The sequence below is a fragment of the Chrysemys picta genome, chromosome 17 (genome assembly GCF_011386835.1).
Source record: "Chrysemys picta bellii isolate R12L10 chromosome 17, ASM1138683v2, whole genome shotgun sequence".
In the NCBI taxonomy this organism is placed as follows: domain Eukaryota; kingdom Metazoa; phylum Chordata; order Testudines; family Emydidae; genus Chrysemys; species Chrysemys picta.
The window spans coordinates 3,393,936-3,416,278 of record NC_088807.1 but is presented as its reverse complement, the minus strand read 5'-3'; the positions used below and the strand labels follow the sequence as shown (position 1 = coordinate 3,416,278).

At 59.3% G+C, this 22,343-nt stretch overlaps 2 protein-coding genes across 2 annotated transcripts; one reads left to right on the top strand and one right to left on the bottom strand.

Moving 5' to 3' along the window:
• Nucleotides 1–594: 594 nt before the first annotated feature.
• Nucleotides 595–12,939, bottom strand: ACP7 (acid phosphatase 7, tartrate resistant (putative)). The gene is made up of 14 exons (XM_005293164.5): nucleotides 12,510–12,939; nucleotides 10,350–10,606; nucleotides 9,306–9,506; nucleotides 8,582–8,764; nucleotides 7,945–7,970; nucleotides 7,168–7,265; nucleotides 6,581–6,643; nucleotides 6,033–6,147; nucleotides 5,826–5,939; nucleotides 5,531–5,588; nucleotides 4,453–4,520; nucleotides 4,260–4,331; nucleotides 3,426–3,563; nucleotides 595–1,722 (listed from the first exon to the last, which is right to left on the bottom strand). Exons 2-14 carry the CDS (start codon nucleotides 10,444–10,446, stop codon nucleotides 1,657–1,659), a joined length of 1,299 nt encoding a protein of 432 aa, XP_005293221.2. The 5' UTR covers nucleotides 10,447–10,606; nucleotides 12,510–12,939; the 3' UTR covers nucleotides 595–1,656.
• A 91-nt stretch (nucleotides 12,940–13,030) lies between these two features.
• LOC101941195 (F-box only protein 17-like) lies at nucleotides 13,031–20,919 on the top strand. Its single transcript, XM_005293163.4, has 5 exons — nucleotides 13,031–13,526; nucleotides 14,135–14,246; nucleotides 15,899–15,994; nucleotides 16,633–16,771; nucleotides 18,355–20,919. Exons 1-5 carry the CDS (start codon nucleotides 13,223–13,225, stop codon nucleotides 18,490–18,492), a joined length of 789 nt encoding a protein of 262 aa, XP_005293220.2. The 5' UTR covers nucleotides 13,031–13,222; the 3' UTR covers nucleotides 18,493–20,919.
• The last annotated feature ends 1,424 nt before the right edge of the window (nucleotides 20,920–22,343 follow it).

Below are 22,343 nucleotides of genomic sequence, written 5' to 3'. Positions count from 1 at the left end.
TCTCCCCACGGCTCTCCGCAAAGGGCGGCAGAAATCTGGCCTAGCATTGGCCCGCCCCCGACTGGAGCAACGATCTAGGAGGAACCTGGGAGCCAGTGGGCTCTCTCACCGGCCCACGAAGGAGAGATGCTGCAGCAGTGTCTATCTCATGCCCTTGATGCAGGGCACCGTGTATCGGTAATCAGAAAACTTAGACACCCCCCCCCCACACACACACACACACACACCCCTCGCAGCCAGCGCATGGACCCAGAGACTCCCGGAAATTCTCCCTGTGCCAGCCACCTATCTGGGAGACACCATAAAACCGGACTGCCTGCCTGCCATCCGTCCCCTCACCTGAGCCCTTGCTGGCCAGGTGCTCCTCAGGTCATCACCTGACCTCTACCCCCCAGCTTCAGGTAGGAGACAGCTGATCAGTCCCAGGTGGGGCTGAGCCCGCCTCCCCTTAAAGGGGCCGAAGTCTCCTCTCTGTGACTCAAGGATTTGGAGGGGGCGCCTCCTGATTTCCACTGGAGAAGAATCTGGCCCTAAACCAGTCAAGGCACCCAAGGCAAATCAAACGGCGTCTGAAGGAGATGGGCATCGCACACCTTTTGAGCTTGATTTTGTGTCGTTCATTTCCAGAGCATCAATACAAAAGACCCAGCGCGTAGCTCGAAGCATTAAGGATCGTACAGCGAACCTCAGAGATGTACCGTGGGCCGCGCTTGATGGCAAAAGGCAAATCTAGCCCCATCCCTCGCCGCCTGGCAGCTCCGTGTGGGGCTTATTGCATTACAGGGACCAGCAGCAGGGGAGAAGGCCTGGTCCTAGCGTCAGCTCATGGAGGAAAGAGCAAATAAGGAAAGAAAACCATCAGCTCCCGGCACCCCTTCCCCCCCACACAGTCTCAGGGCTAGAAAGATTCGAGAGGTGGAGATGCCTCAGGCAGACTCGGGAGAACATTTTAACTCTATGGGGTTTTTTTTGTAAGAGGCAGAATGGGCCAGTGGCTTGAACAAAGGCCTGGGAGTCAGGATGCCTGGGTTCTATTCCTGACATCATAGAGGTGAGGGGTGGATCTAGTGGTTAGAACAGGGGGGCTGGGAATCAGGATTCCTGGGTTCTGTTCCTGCCGAGGAGAGTGGGGTGTAGTGGTTAGAGCAGGGGGCTGGGAATCAGGATTCCTGGGTTCTGTTCCTGCCGAGGAGAGTGGGGTGTAGTGGTTAGAGCAGGGGGCTGGGACTCAAGACTCCTGGGTTCTATTCCTGACTCTGAGAAGGGAATGGGATCTAGTGATTAGGGCAGGGAAGACTGGAAAGCAAGACCCCTACAGCTATGATTTTGGTCAAAGTTCTTCCTTGCTCTGTGCCTCCGTTTCCCCGTCTATAAACTGGGAATACACAGACACAACCCCACCCGTAGAAAGTGCTCTGAGACCTAATACGCTCAGTTGCAGCAAAGCGCTTGTTCACCGTCATAAAGACCCAGCTCCAGGGGCAGGCGTGTCCTTCCAGTGCCATACCTCAGGCCCTGCCAGAGCGGCCTTTGGATTTGATCAGATTCGTTTGTAGCCCCGCAGGGAGCTCTGCCTCCAGCCACATAATGAGGATTTCAGGGGGTCCTGGGGACGCAGTCCCTCTGCTCAACTCAGGGCTGGGGCCTCCTGCCAGGCTAATACCAAGCTTTGGGGCCGTGCAACTCCTTGATGAGCCAGATCCCATCCACGACTTTCCCGTCCTGAAAGACAAAACCAGGACTCGGGTTCAGGGGTGGCTCCAGGGGACGTTCCCCTACTGCTCAGAACCCAGACGAGCTTCATGGGGAGCCTCAGAACCCAGGGCGGGTCTATGGCAACGTGTCGGGAATGGGGACGGGAGGGATGGATTGGGACCACAAAGGGGAAAGTTCACACTGGTGGTAGCGGTGGGATTGCAGGGGGCATGAAGATGTGCCTCATCCCCCCAGATCTCTACAGCTATTTCCCCTCCCACATTCTGGATTTCACCAAACCCTTCCCCCGCATCCCCCCCTTGATCTGAAGCACCGATTAAGGATTCAAATGAAGTTGGTGATCACATTACTAACGAAGGAAACATCCACGTTTAGCAAACCGCAGCTACACGGATTTGGATTTACTCCTAACGCCGGGAGGGGAGTGGGGTCTAGCACTTAGAGCAGGGAAGGCTGGAAATCAAGACCCTGAGGGTTTGAACTCAAGGTGAGGCTGCTCTAGAGAGAGGTGGGGAGAACTCTGGGAGGTTCCAATCCGGATTCCATGGCTCAGGCGTGTTTTCAGTGTGAACCCATCAAAAGAGCAGCGATCTGCCCGGCTTCCCGCCCGGCTCCCGCCACACAGGAGCCAGATTCCCAACAGCCTTCGGCACCTACTCCTAGCCGCACTCCCTGCTCTACTCACTAGACCCCACTCCCCTCCCTGCTTTCCCCCTATAGCCGCTTGGAGCTGGACAAGCCCAAATGCTTCCCGTGCCTTTCTCCAGAGCTGCCCAGCTCCAGACTTTTCCCACCCTAGGCTGGAGGAGAGTTCAGGGCTGCTTTACCCCCAGGGTTTCCCTTCTCTGCTACTGCCTCGTGGTGACACCCTGTGGGTGCCACTAAGATTCAGGGAGAGGTTGCTATGGCGGGAGCTGTCCAGGTGGTGACGCTGGACAGGGTGTGTGCAGACAGCTGGGCGCAGGTGGGAGCTATCGGGGGGGGCCCAGTGGGTAGAGCTGGGGGTGGGGGGCTGGGAATCAGGACTCCTGGGTCCTCTCCCCAGTTGTGGGAGGGGAGTGATGTCTAATGGTTAGAGCAGAGGGGTGCTGGGAGTCAGGGCTTCTGGGTTCTATCCTTGGTTCTGGAAGGGGAGTGGGGTCTAGCGGTTAGAGCAGGAGGGGCTGGGAGTCAGGACGCCTGGGTTCTATCCAGGACTCTGGGAGGGGAGTGGGGTATAGTGGTTAGAGCAGGGGGGGGGCTGGGAGTCAGGACTCCTGGCTCTGGGAGGGGAGTGGGGTCTAGTGGTTAGAGCAGGGGGGGGCTGGGAGTCAGGACTCCTGGCTCTGGGAGGGGAGTGGGCTCCAGTGGTTAGAGCAGGGGGGCTGGGAGTCAGGACGCCTGGGTTCTATCTGGGACTCTGGGAGGGGAGTGGGGTCCAGTGGTTAGAGCAGGGGGGGCTGGGAGTCAGGACGCCTGGGTTCTATCTGGGACTCTGGGAGGGGAGTGGGGTCCAGTGGTTAGAGCAGGGGGGGCTGGGAGTCAGGACGCCTGGGTTCTATCCCTGGCTCTGGGAGGGGAGTGGGGTCTAGTGGTTAATGTTCAGTGCCCAGATACCCCTGCAATGGGTCCACTGCACAGTGCAACACACATGGAGCCTGCCCAGGCCGCGATCGGACCGGGCAGGACAGGGTGGGCGTTGGGGGGTCCATCCGCCAGCCGTGCCATACCTGGTCGTCGGACACTTGCTCCAGCCAGATGTGGCTGCGGTTGAGGATTTGCAGGCGCGTGTAGCCGTAGTCCTCGATGCGCAGGGCGCTCCACTCCCGTGGGTTGGGGACGAAGGGGTCCAGCCTCTCCTTACAGCCCTGCGGGGGGAGGGGGGCAGAGCCCATTGCATGACCATGTGGGGGGGAGGGGCTACTTCTTAGCTTCCTTCCCAGCTCAACTCCTCCTCCCGCTGCCTCAGCCCCACCTCCACTGCACATCAGTCCCTCCACCCCCTACCCTTTGAAGGCAGCGCGGCCTAGCAGATAGAGCATTGGATGGCGACCCCGGTGCCCTTGGGCAAATCGCTGCCTTGCCCGTGCCTCAGTTTCCCTCTTCTCAGCCTGCTCCCAGCTTCACGTCTCCTCCCCCGATCCCTCCATCTTCTCATGGAGCCTCTTACACTCACCGTCCCCTCCCCACTCCTCCATCCATCCCCTGGGCAGCTGGGGCCCAATCCTGCCCCCACCCCCACGCAGCAGGACTGTCCTAGGACAGGATCAGGCCCAGCTCCGCTCCTCGTACTCTTGCCCTTAAACTAACCCCCCCAACAGGCCTCTAAATTAAGCCCCAATCCTGGAAGCGCCTGCACTGAATTTCAATGGGATCCGAGGACACTCAGCACCACTTGGGAGGTGTCTGGCGGTTAACAGGATCAGGCCCTTAAACCGTGGGCAGAGACACCCGGCCCCGTGGCGGTCAGCGGTAGGCGTCACCATTGACTCGCAAGGCGAGCAGAGGCTGGCATGGACACCACCAGGGTGCGCTACCAGGCTCGGGCCCCAGCTGTCACTTACGGCCGATCCAGTGATGATATGGACGGGCGCCCGGGGGTTGGTGTAGGGCGATTTGGCGCTGCCGTTGTAGACCTGCAGTGGGGGGAAGCAGACGGGGTCGTTTCAGACTCAGATCTCGGACTCAATCCCCTAACCAGGCCGGACAGCGACCCCGGAGAGACCCCCACCCATCCACCCGCCAATCAGGAGTCACCTGGTAGTTGTAGACAGGCCACAGCCTCTCGTAGGAGTGTTCATGGGCCCACAGCTCTAGGTCGACACCTGGTGAAGAGAGCACAGCACCGGCTCAGGACTCTGACCACTGGATCTTAGACCCATGGCTGGATTGGGGGCCGAGGCGTGCTCTGCCCTGGGGCCCTGTCGCCGGGCGAGACGGCCCTTTAAGAGATTGGGTGTGGGGCTCAGCCCAGTCCCCAGGTGAATCAAGGGAGAGTCTGGGCAGGGGATGGGCAAAGAAACACACATTGCCCGAATATGCTGCCATCAGAATCTGTGTCTCTACAAGGACACGTGGCAGAGATCATATACCAACCGGGACCCGCTGGGCCTTGTACGGGCAGCGTAGAAAGAATGAGCGAGGTGGGCCGGGAACGGGCGTGGAAAGGAGTTACGCGAGTCAGTACCTAAACCCAGCCGGCCCTAGAGAAAATAACGCTGGGCCGCCCACTTTCCTGGGCCTGCGGGGTAAACTGAGCCAGGCCAGACCTCGGAGGGCAATGAAAAAAGTAACCAAAGCCATCCAGCTAAACGAGCGGGTGGGGAGGGGGGCAGGCCGCTTAACCAGCCCGGCGGGGGACGGAGCCTGCGCCCCCAGGAATCCTTCGCGGCGCTGGAAACAGAGACAGTAGACGGTGGGAGATCGAAGCAGAAAAGTCCTTTGGGGCGTCCATCACCCGGGGCCAGAGCTGAGAAAGGTGCCGGGGGGCCGAAGTCCCTGGGGTGTGGGCTCTGTCGCTGCCGTCCGGGAGTGTCCGGGGAGAGGGACGGGGCCGTTGGGGTCCCCCTGCATCAGTACCCAGGCTGGCTCATCCCCACGGCTGCTGGGGGCAGGGCTCTGGGCCAGGGCTGCCGGACACAGAGACACTCAGGGGGTGACAGAAGCCCGTCCTGGTCGCCATCAGCCCCCAAAGCGCCTTGGTGTCACCCCTCCCCTCCTCCTGTTGCCCCGGGGCTCCAGCTGACAGCCCCAGCATATGTCCTGCAGGGGGAGCTTCCCAGGTCCCCCCTAGGGGGCGCCGCCGGAGGAGGCTGGAGGGATGGGCAGCGGGTACCGTATTTATAGAACAGGTCCTCCAGGCCGTACAGATGTTGGGGGAGCCCTCGGCGAACCTGAGGGGAAAGACAGCGGGGGGGGAATCAGCAGCTGGAGGGGGCCCTGGCGGGTTACCCCACATTCTCTCTCTAAGGCCCTCCAGTGAGGTCCCCCCTCCCCGCCACGTGGAACGGCCTCCCTGGATCAGTCTGCCGGTCCCCACTCGGCTCCCCGCGCGCCTCCCCCTGCCCGCTGGGTGCAAGAGCCTCCTCCTCCCTCCTCTGCAGCGCCCCCCCCCCCCCCGCCCCACTCACGATGCTCTCGTGCTCCGTGCAGTCGTCGAGGTCGTTGTTGGAGCAGTACATGGGCCGGTGCCCCATGGTGATGATCCACGGGTGGCGCCGGCGCCGATCCGGCCGCGTGGCCTCCTGCCGCCAAGGGGGAGAGAGAGAGTCTGTGAGCGAGACAGTCTGGGCGGGCGGGCAGCCAGGAGGGCTAGGGGCTGGGGGGGGTGGGTCTACCTGTAGGTCTCTCTCTAGCCATTGGTACTGCTCCTGGACAAGGTGACGGCCATAGTTCAGGTAGAAATACACCTCGGTGGAGAAGGAGATGATGTGGGCAGGGCCGACGTCCCAGCTGGGGGGCAGAGAAGCAGAATCATACGGTGACAAGGGAGGGAGGGCAAAGGATGAGCCCTGTGCTATGCTGGGGGGAAACTGAGGCACGCGATGGGGGAAGCAGCATGCCCCTCAACACACACAGGGAGTCAGTAGCAGCAATAGAACCCAGAAGGCCTGGCTCCCAGTCCTCCCTGCTCCCCTCCCAGGGCTGGGCATAGAACCCAGGAGTCCTGGCTTCCAGCCCCCCTGCTCTAACCACTACACTCCACTCCCCTCCCAGTGCTGGGAATAGAACACCCAACCCCCCCTCCCCCCCCCCCCACACTCTAACCAAGCACAGCCAGGCCCCGAGAGTCCTGCCCCTGGTGTTCTTATCCCCCTGCACCTCCACCAGAGTCGGGCTCCTGGGGCTGGAACGCTGCCCCCTGGGGGCCAGGGTGGGTGCTCACCTGTACCACAGCCCCTCCGTGTCACCGGGCATGCTGAATCGGGCACGGTAGTTGGAGAAGTTGCTGGGAGGGGGGAAGAACAATTAGGGGCTGCAGCGGGTGCGTGTGGGGGGATGGATTTAACCCTCCCCCCTCCCAATTCCCAGCCCAGCATCTCAAGCATCCCTACGCACCCCTCACCCTGGCCTCTAGGCTGCCTCTCCTAGCCCCTCTCCCGGGAGCAGATGGAGACACCTCCGGCTCCGCCACCTCTTCCCCCGCCCCAACTGCAGGCTGAGAGGCTCCCAGGGCAACAAATCCCCCTCCCCCATAATCCCATCAGGCCGTATAGACCCATAAATCCCCTCTGAGCCAGGTGCTCTGGCAGTTCCCTGCAGGGGCACGTCCTGCGGGTGTCCGACAGGGGGCGCTGTTCAAGCATGGAGCAAATAAACCCCAGCAGAGGTCAGTGGCCAAGGCTGGGAGGGAATCCGCGGGCAGCGTGTGGGGTGGGGAAAGGGGAGAGAGCTGGGGGGTGGCTGAGGTGAGGGAAGGGCAGAGCCAGCCGTCGCGCCCATAGGCACCCCGTGCGAGATCCGCCCACTCACTATTTCTCCTCGTGGTTCCCCGGGCACGTCATGTACGGCACCGAGGCGGCAACGGGCTCGATCTTGCGCATGAAGGCGTCTCCGACCCTGGCGTTACACTACACCCCAGAGAGAGTCGCATCAGCCGAGGCGCCCGGGAACGCTGCACCCTCGGAGCGCATTTACATGCCTGGGGGCTGTGTGTACCCCGGGGGACTGTAGGGCCACGTGCATAGAAGTGGGTGGGCAGATCTGTGTGCAAATGCAACACGCGTGTGGGTTTGCATACATGGCCACCAGGGCAAGGATGGGAGGTGGGGTGGACGGGCCCAACCCGCCTACCGTTGTTGCTTCAATTCCCATCGTAGGCGACACAGCTCCCTGGCACGTCCCAAGGCAGCTCCAATCTCCCATGGGCCTGGGCTCAGAATACCGGCCTCCTGGGCCAGTCGCCGTGTACGGGAATCAAACCCACGTGCCAGCCTCTGCCAGTTGGGTTAGCTCCAGGGCTGGGGCAGCTTTGTCAACCTCGCTGAGTCCATGAGACACGCGGGGGAGAGATACCCGACCAGGCCGGGTGGGGACGCACACAGGTGGACGTGCATTCATGGGGGCCCAGAAACCCTTGGAGCTGAGCACACGGCCCCTTCTCCGGGGGGACCCCTCCCGACGTCGGCCCTGGATCTCCACCGCAGAGACGCCAGCGAGCGGGGCCAGCCCCCCGAACATGGAGGGGAGCAGGATGGGGCGCAGCCGGAGAAGGGAAGGCGCGGGAGGCAGCGCGGCTACAGAATTTACCTGGTCCATGTCATAGGCAAAATCCCCTGGGAAAGACAAGAGGATCACAGTGAATCGGCTGCTCTGCCCTGGGGGCAGGGGGTGGCCTGGGGGAGATTTTACCCAGATTGGGGGTTACCCCCCCCCCCCCATTATTAAGCCAACAGTGCTGGCTTGATGCCCCTGAATCCTGCCCTAATCTCTGGAGGGGAGAGGGGCGCTCCTTAAATTGAGATCCCCAACAAGGGGGGCAGTTAGTGCCCCTAGCGGTACTTTGGGGGACGTGGGCCCTGGACACGGACCCAGCGAGTTCATTCCAGGGGGCACCAACGGGTCACAAGATGGGGATGACTGTCGGTCATTCCTGACATGGATGGGATGGGAGCTGGCGCCCCCTAGAGGGAAAAGGCCCCGTGTCCCATCCCCGCCCCCTGAGCCAGCCAGTCCCTGCCCTGGGACCAGATGACCAGCGCCCCCTAAAGGGGAAAGGCCACATGTCCCATTCCCCGACCCTTGAGCCAGCCAGTCTCCTGCCCTGGGGAGGGATCACCAGCGCCCCCTAGAGGAAAAAGCCCCGTGTCCCATCCCCGCCCCCTGAGCCCGTCCCTTCTCCAGCCCCGATCCCAGGAACCTGGGGGAAGCGCGGCGTGACACCGACCTACGTGCAGGATCACGTCGTACATGTCCTGCTGCGTGTCGCGCTGGAGCCTGGGCAGGGACTGGGGGTTGATGTTCCCCATGTCACCAAAGACAGCGAGACGCGGGCTCCAGTCGGTGCCATTCTGCAGAGCCCGGAAGCCATAGACCCGGCTCCAGCCCAGGGGGCTCCCGCAGCGATAAGCTACAGGGGAAGAGCAGGGAAAGACTCAGAGGCCTGTAGGGTGACCAGACAGCAAGTGTGAAAAATCGAGACAGGGTGTGGGGGGTAATAGGAGCCTATATAAGAAAAAGACCCAAAAATCGGGACTATCCCTTTAAAATCAGGACATCTGGTCACCATAGCCCCCTGCCATGTGTGTGTGTGTGGGGGGGCTGAGTGCTCGGGGTTGGGGTGTATTTGGGCCCAACGCAGATTTGGCCCTGGTGATGGTGGATATTGCTGGGTGACACTGGGCTTGAGTGTGTGCCCCACCTCTCAGTGCGTGCGCGTGTGGCTGGGCGTGTGCGTGTGTCGGGGCACGTGTGAGCGTGACGAGGCATCAGGGCGCCCCCGCCCCCATCAGTGCGTGTCCCCAGGTCTCCCCTTCCCGTGTGCAGCCCGTTCTCCAGCCCTGCCCCCGTGTCTCTGTCCCTCATCTGGTGACTCGGTGCGGATGAAGTCTGCAGTGCGCCGGGCCCCCGCCCACTGCCAGGAGAGGAGCCGCGGCCGGGCCCCCACTCACCGTAGCGCTGCCCGGGGGCCAGGCCCCGCAGGGTGACCCGGTGGATGAACATGCTGCGGCGCAACCACCCGCCGTCCACGAACCGGCTGGCGTGGCCCTTGGCGGAGGTGGTGAAGACCTCGCCCGGCTCTGGGCCGAACTCCACGATGGAGCCGGCCCGGTGGAAGGTCGTCCAGGTGACGGTCATGGCGGTGGGGTCGCCTGCCAGGGTTAGAACAGCCCGGTGAGCGCTCAGAGCCCGAGTCCTCCCCGGGACGCCGGCCCGCTCCCCACACCGGCTCTGTCTAGGTGCTACGAGGGCCAATTCCACACAGAGCCGGTTCCATCCACTCCTACCCAGCTCCAGCTCCATCCTCTGGCTCCGACCCTCCGGATGGGCCTGTGGCCAGGCCCGGAACCAGACCCTGGTTTCCAAGGAGCTGGATCTGCCTGGGAAACTGATTCAACCTTCCCCCATCTCACCAACACCCTGGAACTGAGACAGGGAAGTGTTTGCAGTTTGCAGGAACTGAGACACAGAGAGGGGAAGGGACTCACTTGAAGCGAGACAAAGTGGTCACTGCCTGAGCTGGGATAGAACCCAGGAGTCCTGGCTCCCAGCCCCCCCACCCCCAACCACTAGACCCCACTCCCCTCCCAGGGCTGGGGATAGAACTCAGGAGTCCTGGCTCCCAGCCCCCTTGCTCTAACCACTAGACCCCACTCCCCTCCCAGAGCTGGGATAGAACCCAGGAGTCCTGGCTCCCAGCCCTCCCCTGCTCTAACCACTAGACCCCACTCCCCTCCCAGAGCTGGGGAGAGATCCCAGGAGTCCTGGCTCCCAGCCCCCTGCTCTAACCACTAGACCCCACTCCCCTCCCAGAGCTGGGAGATGCCAGGAGTCCTGGCTCCCAGCCCTCACCTGCTCTAACCACTAGACCCCACTCTCCTCCCAGAGCTGGGGACCCCAGGCCCAATAATATAAACATTAATAACCCCATGGAGCTGGGCTCCCAGCCTCCCCCCAGGTCCCCCAGCCTGGAGACGGGGCCCCGACAGCCTCACCTGGGTAGGAGAGATGCACTTGCTCAGGCTGGGTGCGGCTGGTGCCCTGGCACAGCACCCAGGGGAGCACCAGGCAGAGCCAGCCGCGCGGCCCCATCCTCGTCCTGCTCTTCCCGGCTGTGTGGGAGAGGGACGGGGAAACGAAAGCCGTGGGGCGCTGGCCTCTGAGCGGGTCAGATCCTCCTGTTGTCCTGAGTCAGCGCCTCACAGCTCTGATTTCCACAGCCTGATACGTCAGCAGTGAGGCTAGGCAACTCCTGCGGGGCAGAGTTCAAATTCACAGAGTTATGGGGGGGCTGGGAGCAGGGGTAAGGGGGAGCTGGCTCTGGGGGTCTCCTAGTGGGGAGGCTAGGAGGAGGTGCTGGGGGACCGAGCTCTGGGGTTCCCTGATGGGGTATAGGAGTGGAGTTATTGGGGAGCTGGCTGCAGGGGACAAACACGTCCCTTATGGTGGATCCCTGTATAGACAGCCAACACACGCCACCCCAGAGGCAGCTGCATCTCAGCATCGGGCAAGGGATGCCTGGAAAAACAGCCTCCACGCCCTCACAAAGGGGGGCTGAGGGGATACAGTCTGTTGGGGAGGGATCAGGGTGCCCTCGCAGAAGGGGGATGGGGTCCCTGTGCCATGGGACAGCAACCAAAATTCTCCCTCCCACCTCAAGCCCCAGGCCAACACCGGCTGCCCCTCCCGTGCCAGTTGCTCCTGGCTCTGCCCCAGGGCACTAGGCAGGTGCCCCTCCGCACCACGCTGACCCACCAGGACGGGCAGCCCAGAGTCCCGCTCCTGGGCGAACCCGAGAGCAGAGGCAGACAAACAGGCACGCCCTGTTATCCAAGCTGCCACCCACACCAGCCGTCTGGCCCCCCAACTCTGCCCGTAACCCCAATTAGGGGCTTGGGCGGTGCCAGATGGGCAACCTTGCAAACGGACGACCTGAGCAACCACGGAGCGAGTAGTGCCAGGGAGATACCACTGCACCCCCCACATACTGCCCCCTACCCTAGCATTAAAGCCCCAGCTCCCTTAGCCGTGGGGTGATGGGAGAACCTAGCGAGGCCAAGAAATCAGTCATTGGAGAAGCACCGAGGGATGGATCCCCCTCAGGGATTCCACGCGGGAGGGGACGGGGCGCTGGCAGGTGGAGACGCCGGCTAGACCTGACCGGCTGAGTTATCCAGCGGACAGAGTTGCAACATTAAAGCAAGTCATGAGATGGGGGGGAAATGGGGAAGGAAGATCTAGTGCTTCTTAGGTCAGGGCGCTGTGTTAGCGCGTGGGGGGATGTGAGGCAGGACTCCTGGGTTCTCTCCCCAGCTCTGGAAGGGGAGTGGGATCTAGTGGTTAGAGCAGGAGGTGTGGGCTGGGAATCAGGACTCCTGGGTTCTATTTCTAGCTTTGGGAGCTTTCTACCCCCCTATGGCATTCCCACGCAGGGCAGCAGCCGGACTGCAAACGCCTTGGGGCAGGGCCCAGCTCCATGCCTGTGCTCTGCGAGTTGCTGGGCACCAGTTACGGTGCTGACATATTCAGTCCTTCCCTGGCTGCTCTCAGCCACCTCCACACCCGCCGTGGGAGGTGGTTCAGTGTCATTGACCCCGTTTGTGCAGGTGGGGAAACTGAGGCACAGCACGTAGGCAGGGACTTGCCCAAAGTCACGTGGGGAGTCTGTGAGACAGCAGGGAATAGAACCCAGCCCTGGGAGGTTAATAACAGTGACCTACTTTAATCACTATAACCCCCCTCCCCTCCCTTCCCCAAGCTGGGGAGAGAACCCAGGAGTCCTGGCTCCCAGACCCCCTGCTCTAGCCACTAGAACCCACTCCCCTCCCACAGCTGGGATAGAACCCAGGAGTCCTGGCTCCCAGCCCCCTTGCTCTAACCACTAGACCCCACTCCCCTCCCAGAGCTCGGATAGAACCCAGGAGTCCTGGCTCCCAGCCTCCCCTGCTCTAGCCACTAGACCCCACTCCCCTCCCAGAACTGGGGAAAGAACCCAGGAGTCCTGGCTCCCAGACCCCCTGCTCTAGCCACTAGACCCCACTCCCCTCCCAGAGCTGGGGAAAGAACCCAGGAGTCCTGGCTCCCAGACCCCCCAACCACTCGCTCACACTCCCCTGCCCGGCCAGGGGTCTCCCTAGCCCCGCACTCGCGTTTACCTCGCTCCGCAGCCGCCCGCACGGCCAGGGCTCCCCGCTGTCCTCCCAGGGCTGAGGCCGGTCAGCTCGATGCAGGCACCGGGCTGCCCCGGCTGCTCTCGGCTCCCTCCGCAGCCCAACCAGCCGGTGCTGCAGGGCCGGGCGGAAGGACGTCAGCCCGCAGGAGGCACCGAGCGGCGGGTGGCCCCGGGGCTGGGGAGGGAGGCAGGGGCGGGCAGAGCCGCACACCCTGCACGGGGCATGTGCCCGCCCCACACCGGAAAAGAAGCTGGGAGATGGAGGGGGGTGAAAAGTAAGGGGGGGGCCTCAGGACTCCTGGGTTCTCTCCCCAGCTCCAGAAGAGCAGTGGGGTCTAGTGGTCAGAGGCGGGGGGCAATGCCTGGGGTGGGGAGAGAAGGGGGGGACCAGGTGGGGGGCGCTGTGTGGGGGAGGGGGGCACAGAGGAGTGGGGGGGCACCAGGGACGGCGGGGTTGGGGGTGACTCCGATTTACACCAGCCGGTGACCAGAACCGGTGTCAGACCCCGCAGCGGGGCAGAGCCGGGAACCCGGAGCCTGTTCCAGGCACCCCCTGGCGGGCAAGGGGGGAATCCGGTGCTCGCTTTGCACCGTGTGAACCAGGTCGGGGGCGGCTCCAAGGCGGGGCCGGGATCACATGAGCGGATGCAGAAGGGAAAGTAACTGGGCCTGAGCGAGCCAGGCCGCCCCCCGGCCATGGGGCAGTCGGAGAGCCGGGCTCCCCCGGTCCTGCTGGACCTGAACCCGCTCCCGGACGAGCTCCTGGCGCAGATCCTGAGCTGGGTCCCGGGCCGCGTCCTGGTGACCCGCTGCCGGCTGGTGTGTCGCCGCTGGCGGGACCTCATCGACGGGCCCACGGTCTGGCGGCTGCAGGGCGAGAGGTGCCCGGGCTTGGGGGCCACCCTGGCGGCCGCCCGCCTCTGCCTCCCGCCGCAGTGGAGCCGGATCTGCGTCCTGGAGCCCTTCGGGCGCAACCTGGTCCGGAACCCCTGCGGGCAGGGTGGGTGCCGGACCGGGGGGGGCCTGGGAGAGGGAAGGGGGATTATAGGGAGGGGGGAGTCCAGGGCAGGTTGGGGGGGGCACCATAAGAACGGCCACAGTGGGTCAGACCCATGGTCCATCTCCCCCAGTGTCCTGTCTTCCGACAGTGACCAATGCCAGGTGCCACCGGGGGTGGGGAGGGAGAGGGGATTGGAGGAGGGGGGCCCAGGTGGGACAGTAGGAGGTGAATGGGGAGCACTGAGGTGTGTGTATATGGGGAGGGGCACCAGAGAGAGTGTGGGTTGTGTTGGGGGGGCAAAGGAGAGGGATCACCAGAGTGGGGGAAGGGGAAAAAATTAGCACTGGTGGGGGATGAGAGGGCACTGGGGCAAAAAGGTACCTGGGGTACTGAGATGGGTGTCAGGAAAGGGGGGGAGTCTCCCTCCTCCCCTGCAACCCCCCCTCTCCCAGGTATTTAGTTCTCTCTCTGTTTATTTTGGAGAGCCACATTAACCGACTCCTCCCCTTCCCCTGGGAATGGGTGCCCACCTGGGCATCATCCCCCACCCCATCAAACCAGCTCCCACCACACCTCATACCCCTTCTTGACACAGCCTCTTCCCGCAGATCAGTTCAGTCACTGGCAGGTGGAGCATGGGGGCCATGGCTGGAAGGTGGAAGAGAACCGCTGCCCGGTCGAGGGCGCCCCGGCCCAGACCTGCTTTGTCTCATCCTTTCAGTGAGTCGGTCCCCTGGGCCTTCCCGTTTGCCCCCCACCTTCCTCATGGGGCAGAGAGCTACCCGTTCTCCAAAAGCCAGACCTGTCCTGAGCTGGCGTGTGCCCCTATGAATCCAGAGTCGCTCTCGATCGATCCAGCATAAATGAGACCAAGAGGTGCCAGGCCTGAGTCTGCCCTGCACCTTGTACTGTCATGTCCCAAATATATGTACACACCAGTAAATCCGGAGTGGCTCTGGATTTAGGCTACACTACAGATTTCTGCCGGCACAGATCTGTCGGTCAGGCGTTGGGAAGAGAGTTGTGCTAGCCAGTGTGGATTCAGTGATACAGTACGGTGCACTGTTACTAGGAGAGTTTGTGTTGCTCAGGGAGGGTGGTTTTAGTTGCCAACAGGGTGTCCTGGGATTCTTATACCGGCAAAGTGCTCCTGCTGTGGACGTGGTCTAAGGGTGTGTCTACACTGGCAAGTTTCTGCGCCACAAGTTATACCGCTTTTATTAAAGTGCTGGAATTAAACCGCTGTTGTGTGTCCACACTGTGCTCCTTGTGACGCTGGAGCACATCCACATTAGCAGCTCTTGCAAGGGCAAAGACAGCAGTGCATTGTGGGAGCTTCCCACTGTACAAACTGGCCGCAGGGGGCTTTGGGAAGGGTTTGCAATGCCTCATGGGTAGGCACAGTGTCACATGATGCAGGTTTCCCAATCCCACTGTTCCATGGGCATCCTACTACGTTGCCAGCTGCTTTTCAACTGAAGTGGGTGGAGGGGGGGGGAGAGACAGTGTGTTTTGGGGGACAGAGGGTGTCAGATGCTGTCTTCTAAGTTCAGACAGTGGCAGGATGCAACCAGTCCTGAGGCAGGGAACCGGGGAAACCCTGGGATGTCACTTGAGGGATTAAGGGACAGCTCTGGAAGCCAATTACAGCGCAATAGCAATCAAGTGTCTACACTGGCAATGAGCGCTGGAGCCTCGGTGCAAACAGCCTTACGACTCGGCGAGGTGTTTTTTGCAGCGCTGCAACTGAGGAGTTTGGCGCACAAGGTGGCTCAGCAGTGTGTACACGTCTGCAGTTTGAGTGCAAAAAGCTGCTTCACTGCGCAGAAACTTGCCAGTGTAGACAAGCCCTAAGTAAATCTGGAGTTGCTCTGGATTTGCAGCAGTATAACCAAGATCAGATGCAGGCCCTGACTCTGTGCTGCCCTTGTGTCGTCATGACACACAAACACTCTACCCAGGTGTCGGTATCGACCCGAGGTGTCTGGCAGAGGAGAACTGGGAACGGTGTCACTCCAGATTTACGAGGCCTTCTCTGCACGGCTGATTTCCCCTGATTCCAGTCCCAGACGTAGCTGCCCCGGCAAACTCCTATAGCAGCTATTATTTGCACTGCGGGAGCTGATCCCATGAGTTCAAATCATGGCTTATGGCCGCTTTGCCTGTCTACACAGGGAGCTGTCCTGGGGCAGTGCCCGGAGGCGTGAACACCTGAGCTCTGTTCCTGGCTCTGCTGTGTGACCTTGAGCAAAAACGACTTCCTCTGTCTGTGCCTCGGTTTCCCCTCTGCGCAGCGCCCTGCACAATGTGGCCCTGATCTCAGTTAGGTGCTATTGCAATATCTCATTAGGGTTTCCTGTCCCCCTCTGTAGGTGGTGCATCAAATCGCAGCTCGTAGATCTTCTAAAGGAGGGGTTATGGGAAAAACTGCTGGATACCTACCAACCGGAAATCTACATCGCCGATTGGTAAGTTTCACCCTCTTCTCCCTGGAGGCCTTAATGGTGACTTGCTGAAAGAAATGGGATTGTGTCTTTGCTGCTGATTTCTGATGACTAAAATACGACCTCTGTGGTTTCCTTCATTTCTAGTTATAGGGGCCACCTGTGCCTCAAAATCAAAGGGTTTGGATTTGTTTGGGGGTTGTTACTTTTTTAAGCCTTAAAATTATCAAGTCTGTTGAACCTGGAGGACCCAGAGATGTCAGTTGGGAGCCCTCTTAGCCCTTAATTAAAGGTGTGAGAACGGTTGGATTTTTAACAGTGAGTTTCTCCCGCCCAACTCTTGGTCAGGGGCTTGCGTCAAATGCACGTCGCAGGTCACGTCTGTTCTCGGACTTGCTGGCTAGGATTGTAGTCGGGCTTCCCTGAAGTTGCTGGGCTAGACAAGACCAGCGGCTGAGGATGTTACAGTGCTTGGAGCTAAGATGCTGGTGCAATCCCCTGATTGATGGGGACCAAAAAGCCGGTGGTGCTGCGTGTGTTGGATTCGGCTGTGTGTGTTCCCAGGATTCCTGTTACCTTCTACATTCGGGGGGCTGTGTCCTGTCTCCCTCTTGCTGCCCTCCGAGGTTCCTTGTTCCCCATCATCTGCTCCCGTCCCACAGGTGGGGTGCCCGGGAAGACTGTGGCTGTGAATACTCCATCTGCGTCAGGCTCCTGGCTGCCAACAGAACAACTGTAATCGCTGAATTCCAAGCCACCCCCGATCCCATACAACAGTGGAACGACGCGCAGTATCACCAGGTGAGCCGGCTCCGTTGCCAGCTCTCTGGGAATATTTGGGGACCGGGAGTCAGACACCTGGGTTCTAGAACCGACTCAGCCACTGGGTTGACTTTGGGCAAGTCACTTCCCCTCCCTGTGCCTCCGTTTCCTTGTGAAAGGGGGATAACGATACCAAGTAGGGTGACCAGATGTCCCGATATTTGGGGCTTTGTCTTATATAGGCTCCTATTACCCTCCCACCCCCATCCCGATTTTTCACACTCGCTATCTGGTCACCCTAATACGAAGCTCTACTGTAAAGTGCTTTGAGATCTAACATCGGTAGGGATGAAGTGGGCGTAATTTGTAAAATTATGTATGTTTTATTATGGAGTGGAGGCGCGGGTGGCGGTGGCAGAGAGAGGAATAGAACACAGGTCTCCTGACATCTAGTCCTCTATCCATTAGCCCACCACAGGCGGCAGATAGCTAGGGGTAGTGGGTGCTCATCCTCCCCCCTAAACTATTCCTGCCTGCCCCACTCAGCGGGAAAACCAGGGCCAGGAAAGAGGTAGGAATGGCCCCACCTGTGCACGGACACTCGTGTTACGTGACGCTCTAGCAGGCTCCTCCGAATTCTGCAAAGGGCTGGAGCCGGCCCCAGACCTGTGGGATGGGAGTCACCGCCAGAGCTCCCTTTAATTTTTCCCACCCATGTGCAGAATGAATTTTGTTATGTGCAGGGTGGATTTGATTTAAATCACTAGTCAGGAAGACTCGATTTAATCATGGATTTCTACATAAAAGTGCATTCTTGTTGGTTGGTATAATCTTAATACATATTCCTCACAACTCAGATAGATGAGACCCAAATTGGGTCTCTTTTATGGCTTGCTGCCATTATAGGTTTTCCCGTCTAGTGAGAGAACGGTATGGTAGATCTCAAATCAATGACGGCTACGCTCAGAAAGACCTCAAGACTTCTGGATTATGCTGCTCAAACAGTTTCACTTTTGTTTCTACTGCCTGTCCCTCCCTTCTCCCATTTATCTCCAGACTTTGGCTGGGGGTGCGGGCTCTGAGGTGGGGCCGGGGATGAGGGGTTTGGGGTGCAGGAGGGTGCTCTGGGGCTCCCCCCAGCTCTCTCTCGCCGCAGCAGCACTTGGGGCTGTGGGATAGGCGCCCATCACCGGCCACAGGAGGTTCGGGCCGGGGCTGGGATGCCTCTCTCCCTGGCCAAGGCAGGGCCTGGATGGGGCTGGATTGAGGATGTCCCTCTCACGACCGCAGCAGGTCCGGGGCTGAGTTAGGGGAGGGGCGCCCTGGCTGCAGCAGGTCCCAGACGGGCGCGTTCCCTGAGCCCCTGCACAGCACTAAATAGGCTGCTGCTCGGCCAAGCACCTTACAGGGAACTGAGGCCACCACTCTGGGGGGAGTGCGGGGCAGGCGCCTGCTCTCCGACCCCCCCCCCTCGCTGCACAGCAGCTATTCCGTTTTGCCCAGCCCCTGCCCTGCAAGAATATCTTCCCCAGTCTGTGTAGCCCCTACTTCCTCTCTCTGGAGCCCACGGATTTGTGACAGGGTCCAGAGATCAATTTGGGTTCCTTTTCCTTCCCTCCCAGGTGTCCTACCGGTTCAGGCAGTACGGCCGCGGCGTCCGGTATGTGCATTTCCTCCACAAAGGGAAGGACATTCTTTTCTGGGCAGGACACTACGGCGCACGGATCACCAACTCCACAGTCATGGTGAAGCTCAGCTGAGAGCCCGGAGCGGGTCTCCATGAATCTCTCACGCGAGCCGGAATGATGATCCCCATTTGCCTCTGCGAGCTCCTCTCCCGTCCGAGAACAAATCAGGGGGATGCGTCTCATTGAAATTAATACGCCCCTTTGTCTGAGGAGCGTCTTCGGTCCGTTCTTTCTGGCCAGCCTCGTCCTGCGCAGGACCAAAGAGCACCGGGGTGAATCTTTAGGTTCCTAGTGCCTGACTTCGGTCAGTGTGACCCTGCCCCTGCACGGCAGAAGCAACAAGACATTAAAGATGGAAATAACTGGGCTTGTGCCTCTATTTGGGGGGCTTTGGGATTGTGTCATCAGAGTGTGAAGGGGTTAAAAAAATAGTTGTTTGGGGTGTTGTTGTTTTTAACCACTACGATGCGGAATTTTCAGATTGTCCCTGCCACATTTCCGTTAGGAAGCTGCAGAGAGGTGGGTTCTGTTAATGAAAGATTTTTTTCTGCCAGCTGATGCCTGTCTGATGTGAATCCAGATTCACAGGTGAAGAAAATATACCCCCCTACCCCCGGTGCTAATTAGATTGCATGGTTCTAGGGAAGGGGGATTCGAACCCAGCTCCTGCAAGCTTCGGGTAGTGCAGCGCTCACGAGAATACCATACCGTGCAGCCCCTAGACAAATGGAAATAGCTGCTTGTTGATTGTCCAGGAGTTTATGGGGAACATAACCTTCAGGTCTGTTCTCGCTGCGCTCAGATCCCAGCAAAGCCAGTGGGCGTGGTAGACGCTCAGGCCTTTTGCTGACACAAACCAAGGGTCAGCTTCTGAAATAACTGATGGGTGTGTAAATCTGGAAAGACTCCAGTGGAGTGACTCCAGATTCACACAGGTCTACATGAGACCAGAACTGGGGCCTAGCAGTGCTTTGGTGCAGTTCCCTCCCCATTTTGGGGGGTGATGCGGGCATAAGGCAAAGTCCACTCTTGTACTAACGCATCATCATGGGGCATGGGCACAGGGCTATAGGTGGAGCCGCAGAGCCCACTCCCAGCAGGGGTTGTTGGGCAAGATATTTCTAGGGGACTGGGGTGTAATTTCTGCCACATGGCCCAGCGACGGCCTTCAATGCATCAGCTGGTCCTGCGTGCAGTCAGCGGGATGGGTCTTAGCCCTACTGGTAAAGACAGGCCAGAACTGATTGAGTGAAGAATGAGGCCTGCTGACTCCACCGGACTCAGGCCTGGTTAACACCGGAGAGAAGGAGAAGGGAACTAGGGTAGCTATTCAGTCCTAGCGCTGAGCAACCTCCCAGCCCGTTCCCTTGGTGTGCAGAGAGCCGGGGTGGATGGTGGCCCTTTGGGCCAGGCTGTTATTGTTTAAAATGATCCCACGGGCCTAGGCTGAAATCCCTGGTAGGTTAGTTACTGAGGAGCTAACGGGTTTCCTGTTGGCCTGAATTGTTTTTATTAATAAAAGGGCCTGGAAGTTTCGAGCTGGTCCCGCACCAGAAAAGAGGGGCAGGTGATACCAGACACCTCTGTGTTCTTGGGGAACCAGGGTGCAGTATCCAGCCTGACTTATGAAAGGCACCCCCAGCCTCTGCTTAAACCGAAACCCATCAGAGGAAAAAACTTGCAGAGAGCAGTGAAGGGCGTTGGGAGACACACCTAGACCCCTCCTGACAAGGGTGACAAGATGAAGACATCTCCATTAGCATATAGAATGGAGAGCAGAGACAACTCCCCTCGCCTCATCTGCATGAAAGATGGGACAGGAAGACATCTCAATTTGTATACAGAATGGAGAACAGAGAACTGCACCGAACTCTGGGACCAGAAAAAGCAGGGAAGCACTGCATCATGGGAATCTCTGCTCCAGATGTTAATGAACCTACACCTGCACACACCCAGCTCAGCAGTTATCAGACCAATTCTAGTAATGAATCCTTGATTGATATCCAAATACTGAAGCAGCCTAGTTGCATTGTGAGCTCCCTGGAAGAAAACCCCACCCATAGCCCAGAGTGATCAGCTCCTATTGTCTAGTCTAAAGAAAACCCTTGAGTCATTAGCTTATCTATAAACAAATCTAGTGTTCTCCCTTCAACCATTGTGTTTTCTCTACAAAAATCCCTACTCACCCTCCAGTCACTGTTCTGATGCTTAGATCCAAAGTATGCATCAGTTCCACTGGAACTCCATCTTCTCCTGACTGATCGTGCTGGGGGCTCTGCCTGTCTCCAGCCCTCAGGACCCTCAGCTACCACCATCACCTGGGAACCCCGACCAGTTCAAGCCTCATGGAGTGGGTGAGATCCCCCCTCTTTCTCTCTCTCTCTCTCTCTCTCTGTTTTCCTTTCTACCTTAGGTATTAACCTTTAATCATGTATGTTATGTTGGTTTAGCTCCTTGTGTAGTTATCACTGTTATTCAGTAAATAACTTCTATGGTTAAGTTGGTTGCTTCTCTCTCTCTCTCGCTGAACTTTACTCGTTTGTGTTTTTAGCTTCCCCCATTCACTCTACAGCAACGCTTCTTTTACCTAAGCTAAAGATCCCTGCAGCGCCCAAAATCCTGCGGGGTTTGCTCATCGAGTAGGTTACTGCCAGTACAATTGTGTTGGGGGAGTGGGGATAGGGACGTGCTGAATTTGGGACGCATAAGGGTAACAACTTGAAAGTGCTGCTTGACCCAGTCCATGGAGCCCAGGGGCATATAAGGAGAGACAGTGTGAAATTGCTGCTTCCTCCAGCCCAGTGAGTCCAGAGACATATAAGGTCAGCCAGACAGTGCTGATTGACCCGGTCCGCTCAGACTTGCTCTGTTAATGTACGGGTGGGTGTGGGGGTGTTCATCCGGTTCTGGGGCGGGTGTAACCCAGCCCTAGGGACCCTAGGTTCTGCAGGGTAGCTCCATTGGCAGGGGACTTGCAGAAGGGAGACGTAAAGCTCCATATGTAAACACACACGACACAAGCAACAGACGGTCCTGTGGCACCTTCAAGACTAACAGAAGTTTGTTAGTCTCAAAGGTGCCCCAGGACCCTCTGTTGCTTTTTACAGATTCAGACTAACACGGTTACCCCTCTGATACGTGACACAAGCAGTACATTGACAGGATTACAGAACCCCCTTCCCCAGAGGAGTAACCCGAATAAATGAGCATACCCCAAAGTAATGGGCACATCTGGTAACACAGGGAATGGATTCGCTGGTCAGTTTCACAGGGCTCTGTCCAGAAATGGAGTCGCTGAAGATGATATAACCAGCTGTGCGGCTTGTTAGTGAAGATTAAAGTGCTTTTCTGAACAGCGTGTGGTGTGGGTGTTTCACAGCTCAGCAGGCTTGAATGGCCCAGTTCTTCTCCCTTCAGTGAGAGGAGTTTGTGCTGGGCGGCCTGGCCCAGGAGGGGCAGGCAGTTGTGCCCCCCGAGTTCCCTGAGCAGCAGGTTGGAAGCTGCCGAGAAGCCAGCCGAGGAGATGCTGCTGCTCCAGGCAGTGCGATCCAGCTGCTGCCCGGCATGCTCGGAGAGGGGGCGAAGCTCAGGATCGTGAAACAGCGTCTGGAGCCTGAGACAGCTCTGCAGGGACACGTTCCTCCCGGGGAAGCTGGCAACGAAAGGCCGAACCAGTGGGAGGTGGTTCAGTATCATTGACCCCATTTGTGCAGGTGGGGAAACTGAGGCACGGCATGTAGGAAGGGACTTGCCCAAAGTCACATGGGGAGTATGTGAAACAGCAGGGAATAGAACCCACCCCAGGAGGTCAATAACAATGACCTACTCTAACCAATAGACTCTCCCCCCCCTGAGCTGGGGAGAGAACCCAGGAGTCCTGGCTCCCAGCCATCCCCTGCTCTAATCACTCGCTCACACAGCCC

Coding starts and splice junctions, on each gene's coding strand:
- ACP7 (XM_005293164.5), bottom strand. CDS start 10,446: ATGGGGCCGCGCGGCTGGCTCTGCCTGGTGCTCCCCTGGGTGCTGTGC. Junction 8,765..9,305: donor GGCCCCCGGGCAGCGCTACG/GTGAGTGGGGGC, acceptor CTTCCCCTGTAG/CTTATCGCTGCGGGAGCCCC. Junction 5,940..6,032: donor GGCTAGAGAGAGACCTACAG/GTAGACCCACCC, acceptor CCTTGGCGGCAG/GAGGCCACGCGGCCGGATCG.
- LOC101941195 (XM_005293163.4), top strand. CDS start 13,223: ATGGGGCAGTCGGAGAGCCGGGCTCCCCCGGTCCTGCTGGACCTGAAC. Junction 15,995..16,632: donor GAAATCTACATCGCCGATTG/GTAAGTTTCACC, acceptor CCCGTCCCACAG/GTGGGGTGCCCGGGAAGACT. Junction 16,772..18,354: donor ACGACGCGCAGTATCACCAG/GTGAGCCGGCTC, acceptor CTTCCCTCCCAG/GTGTCCTACCGGTTCAGGCA.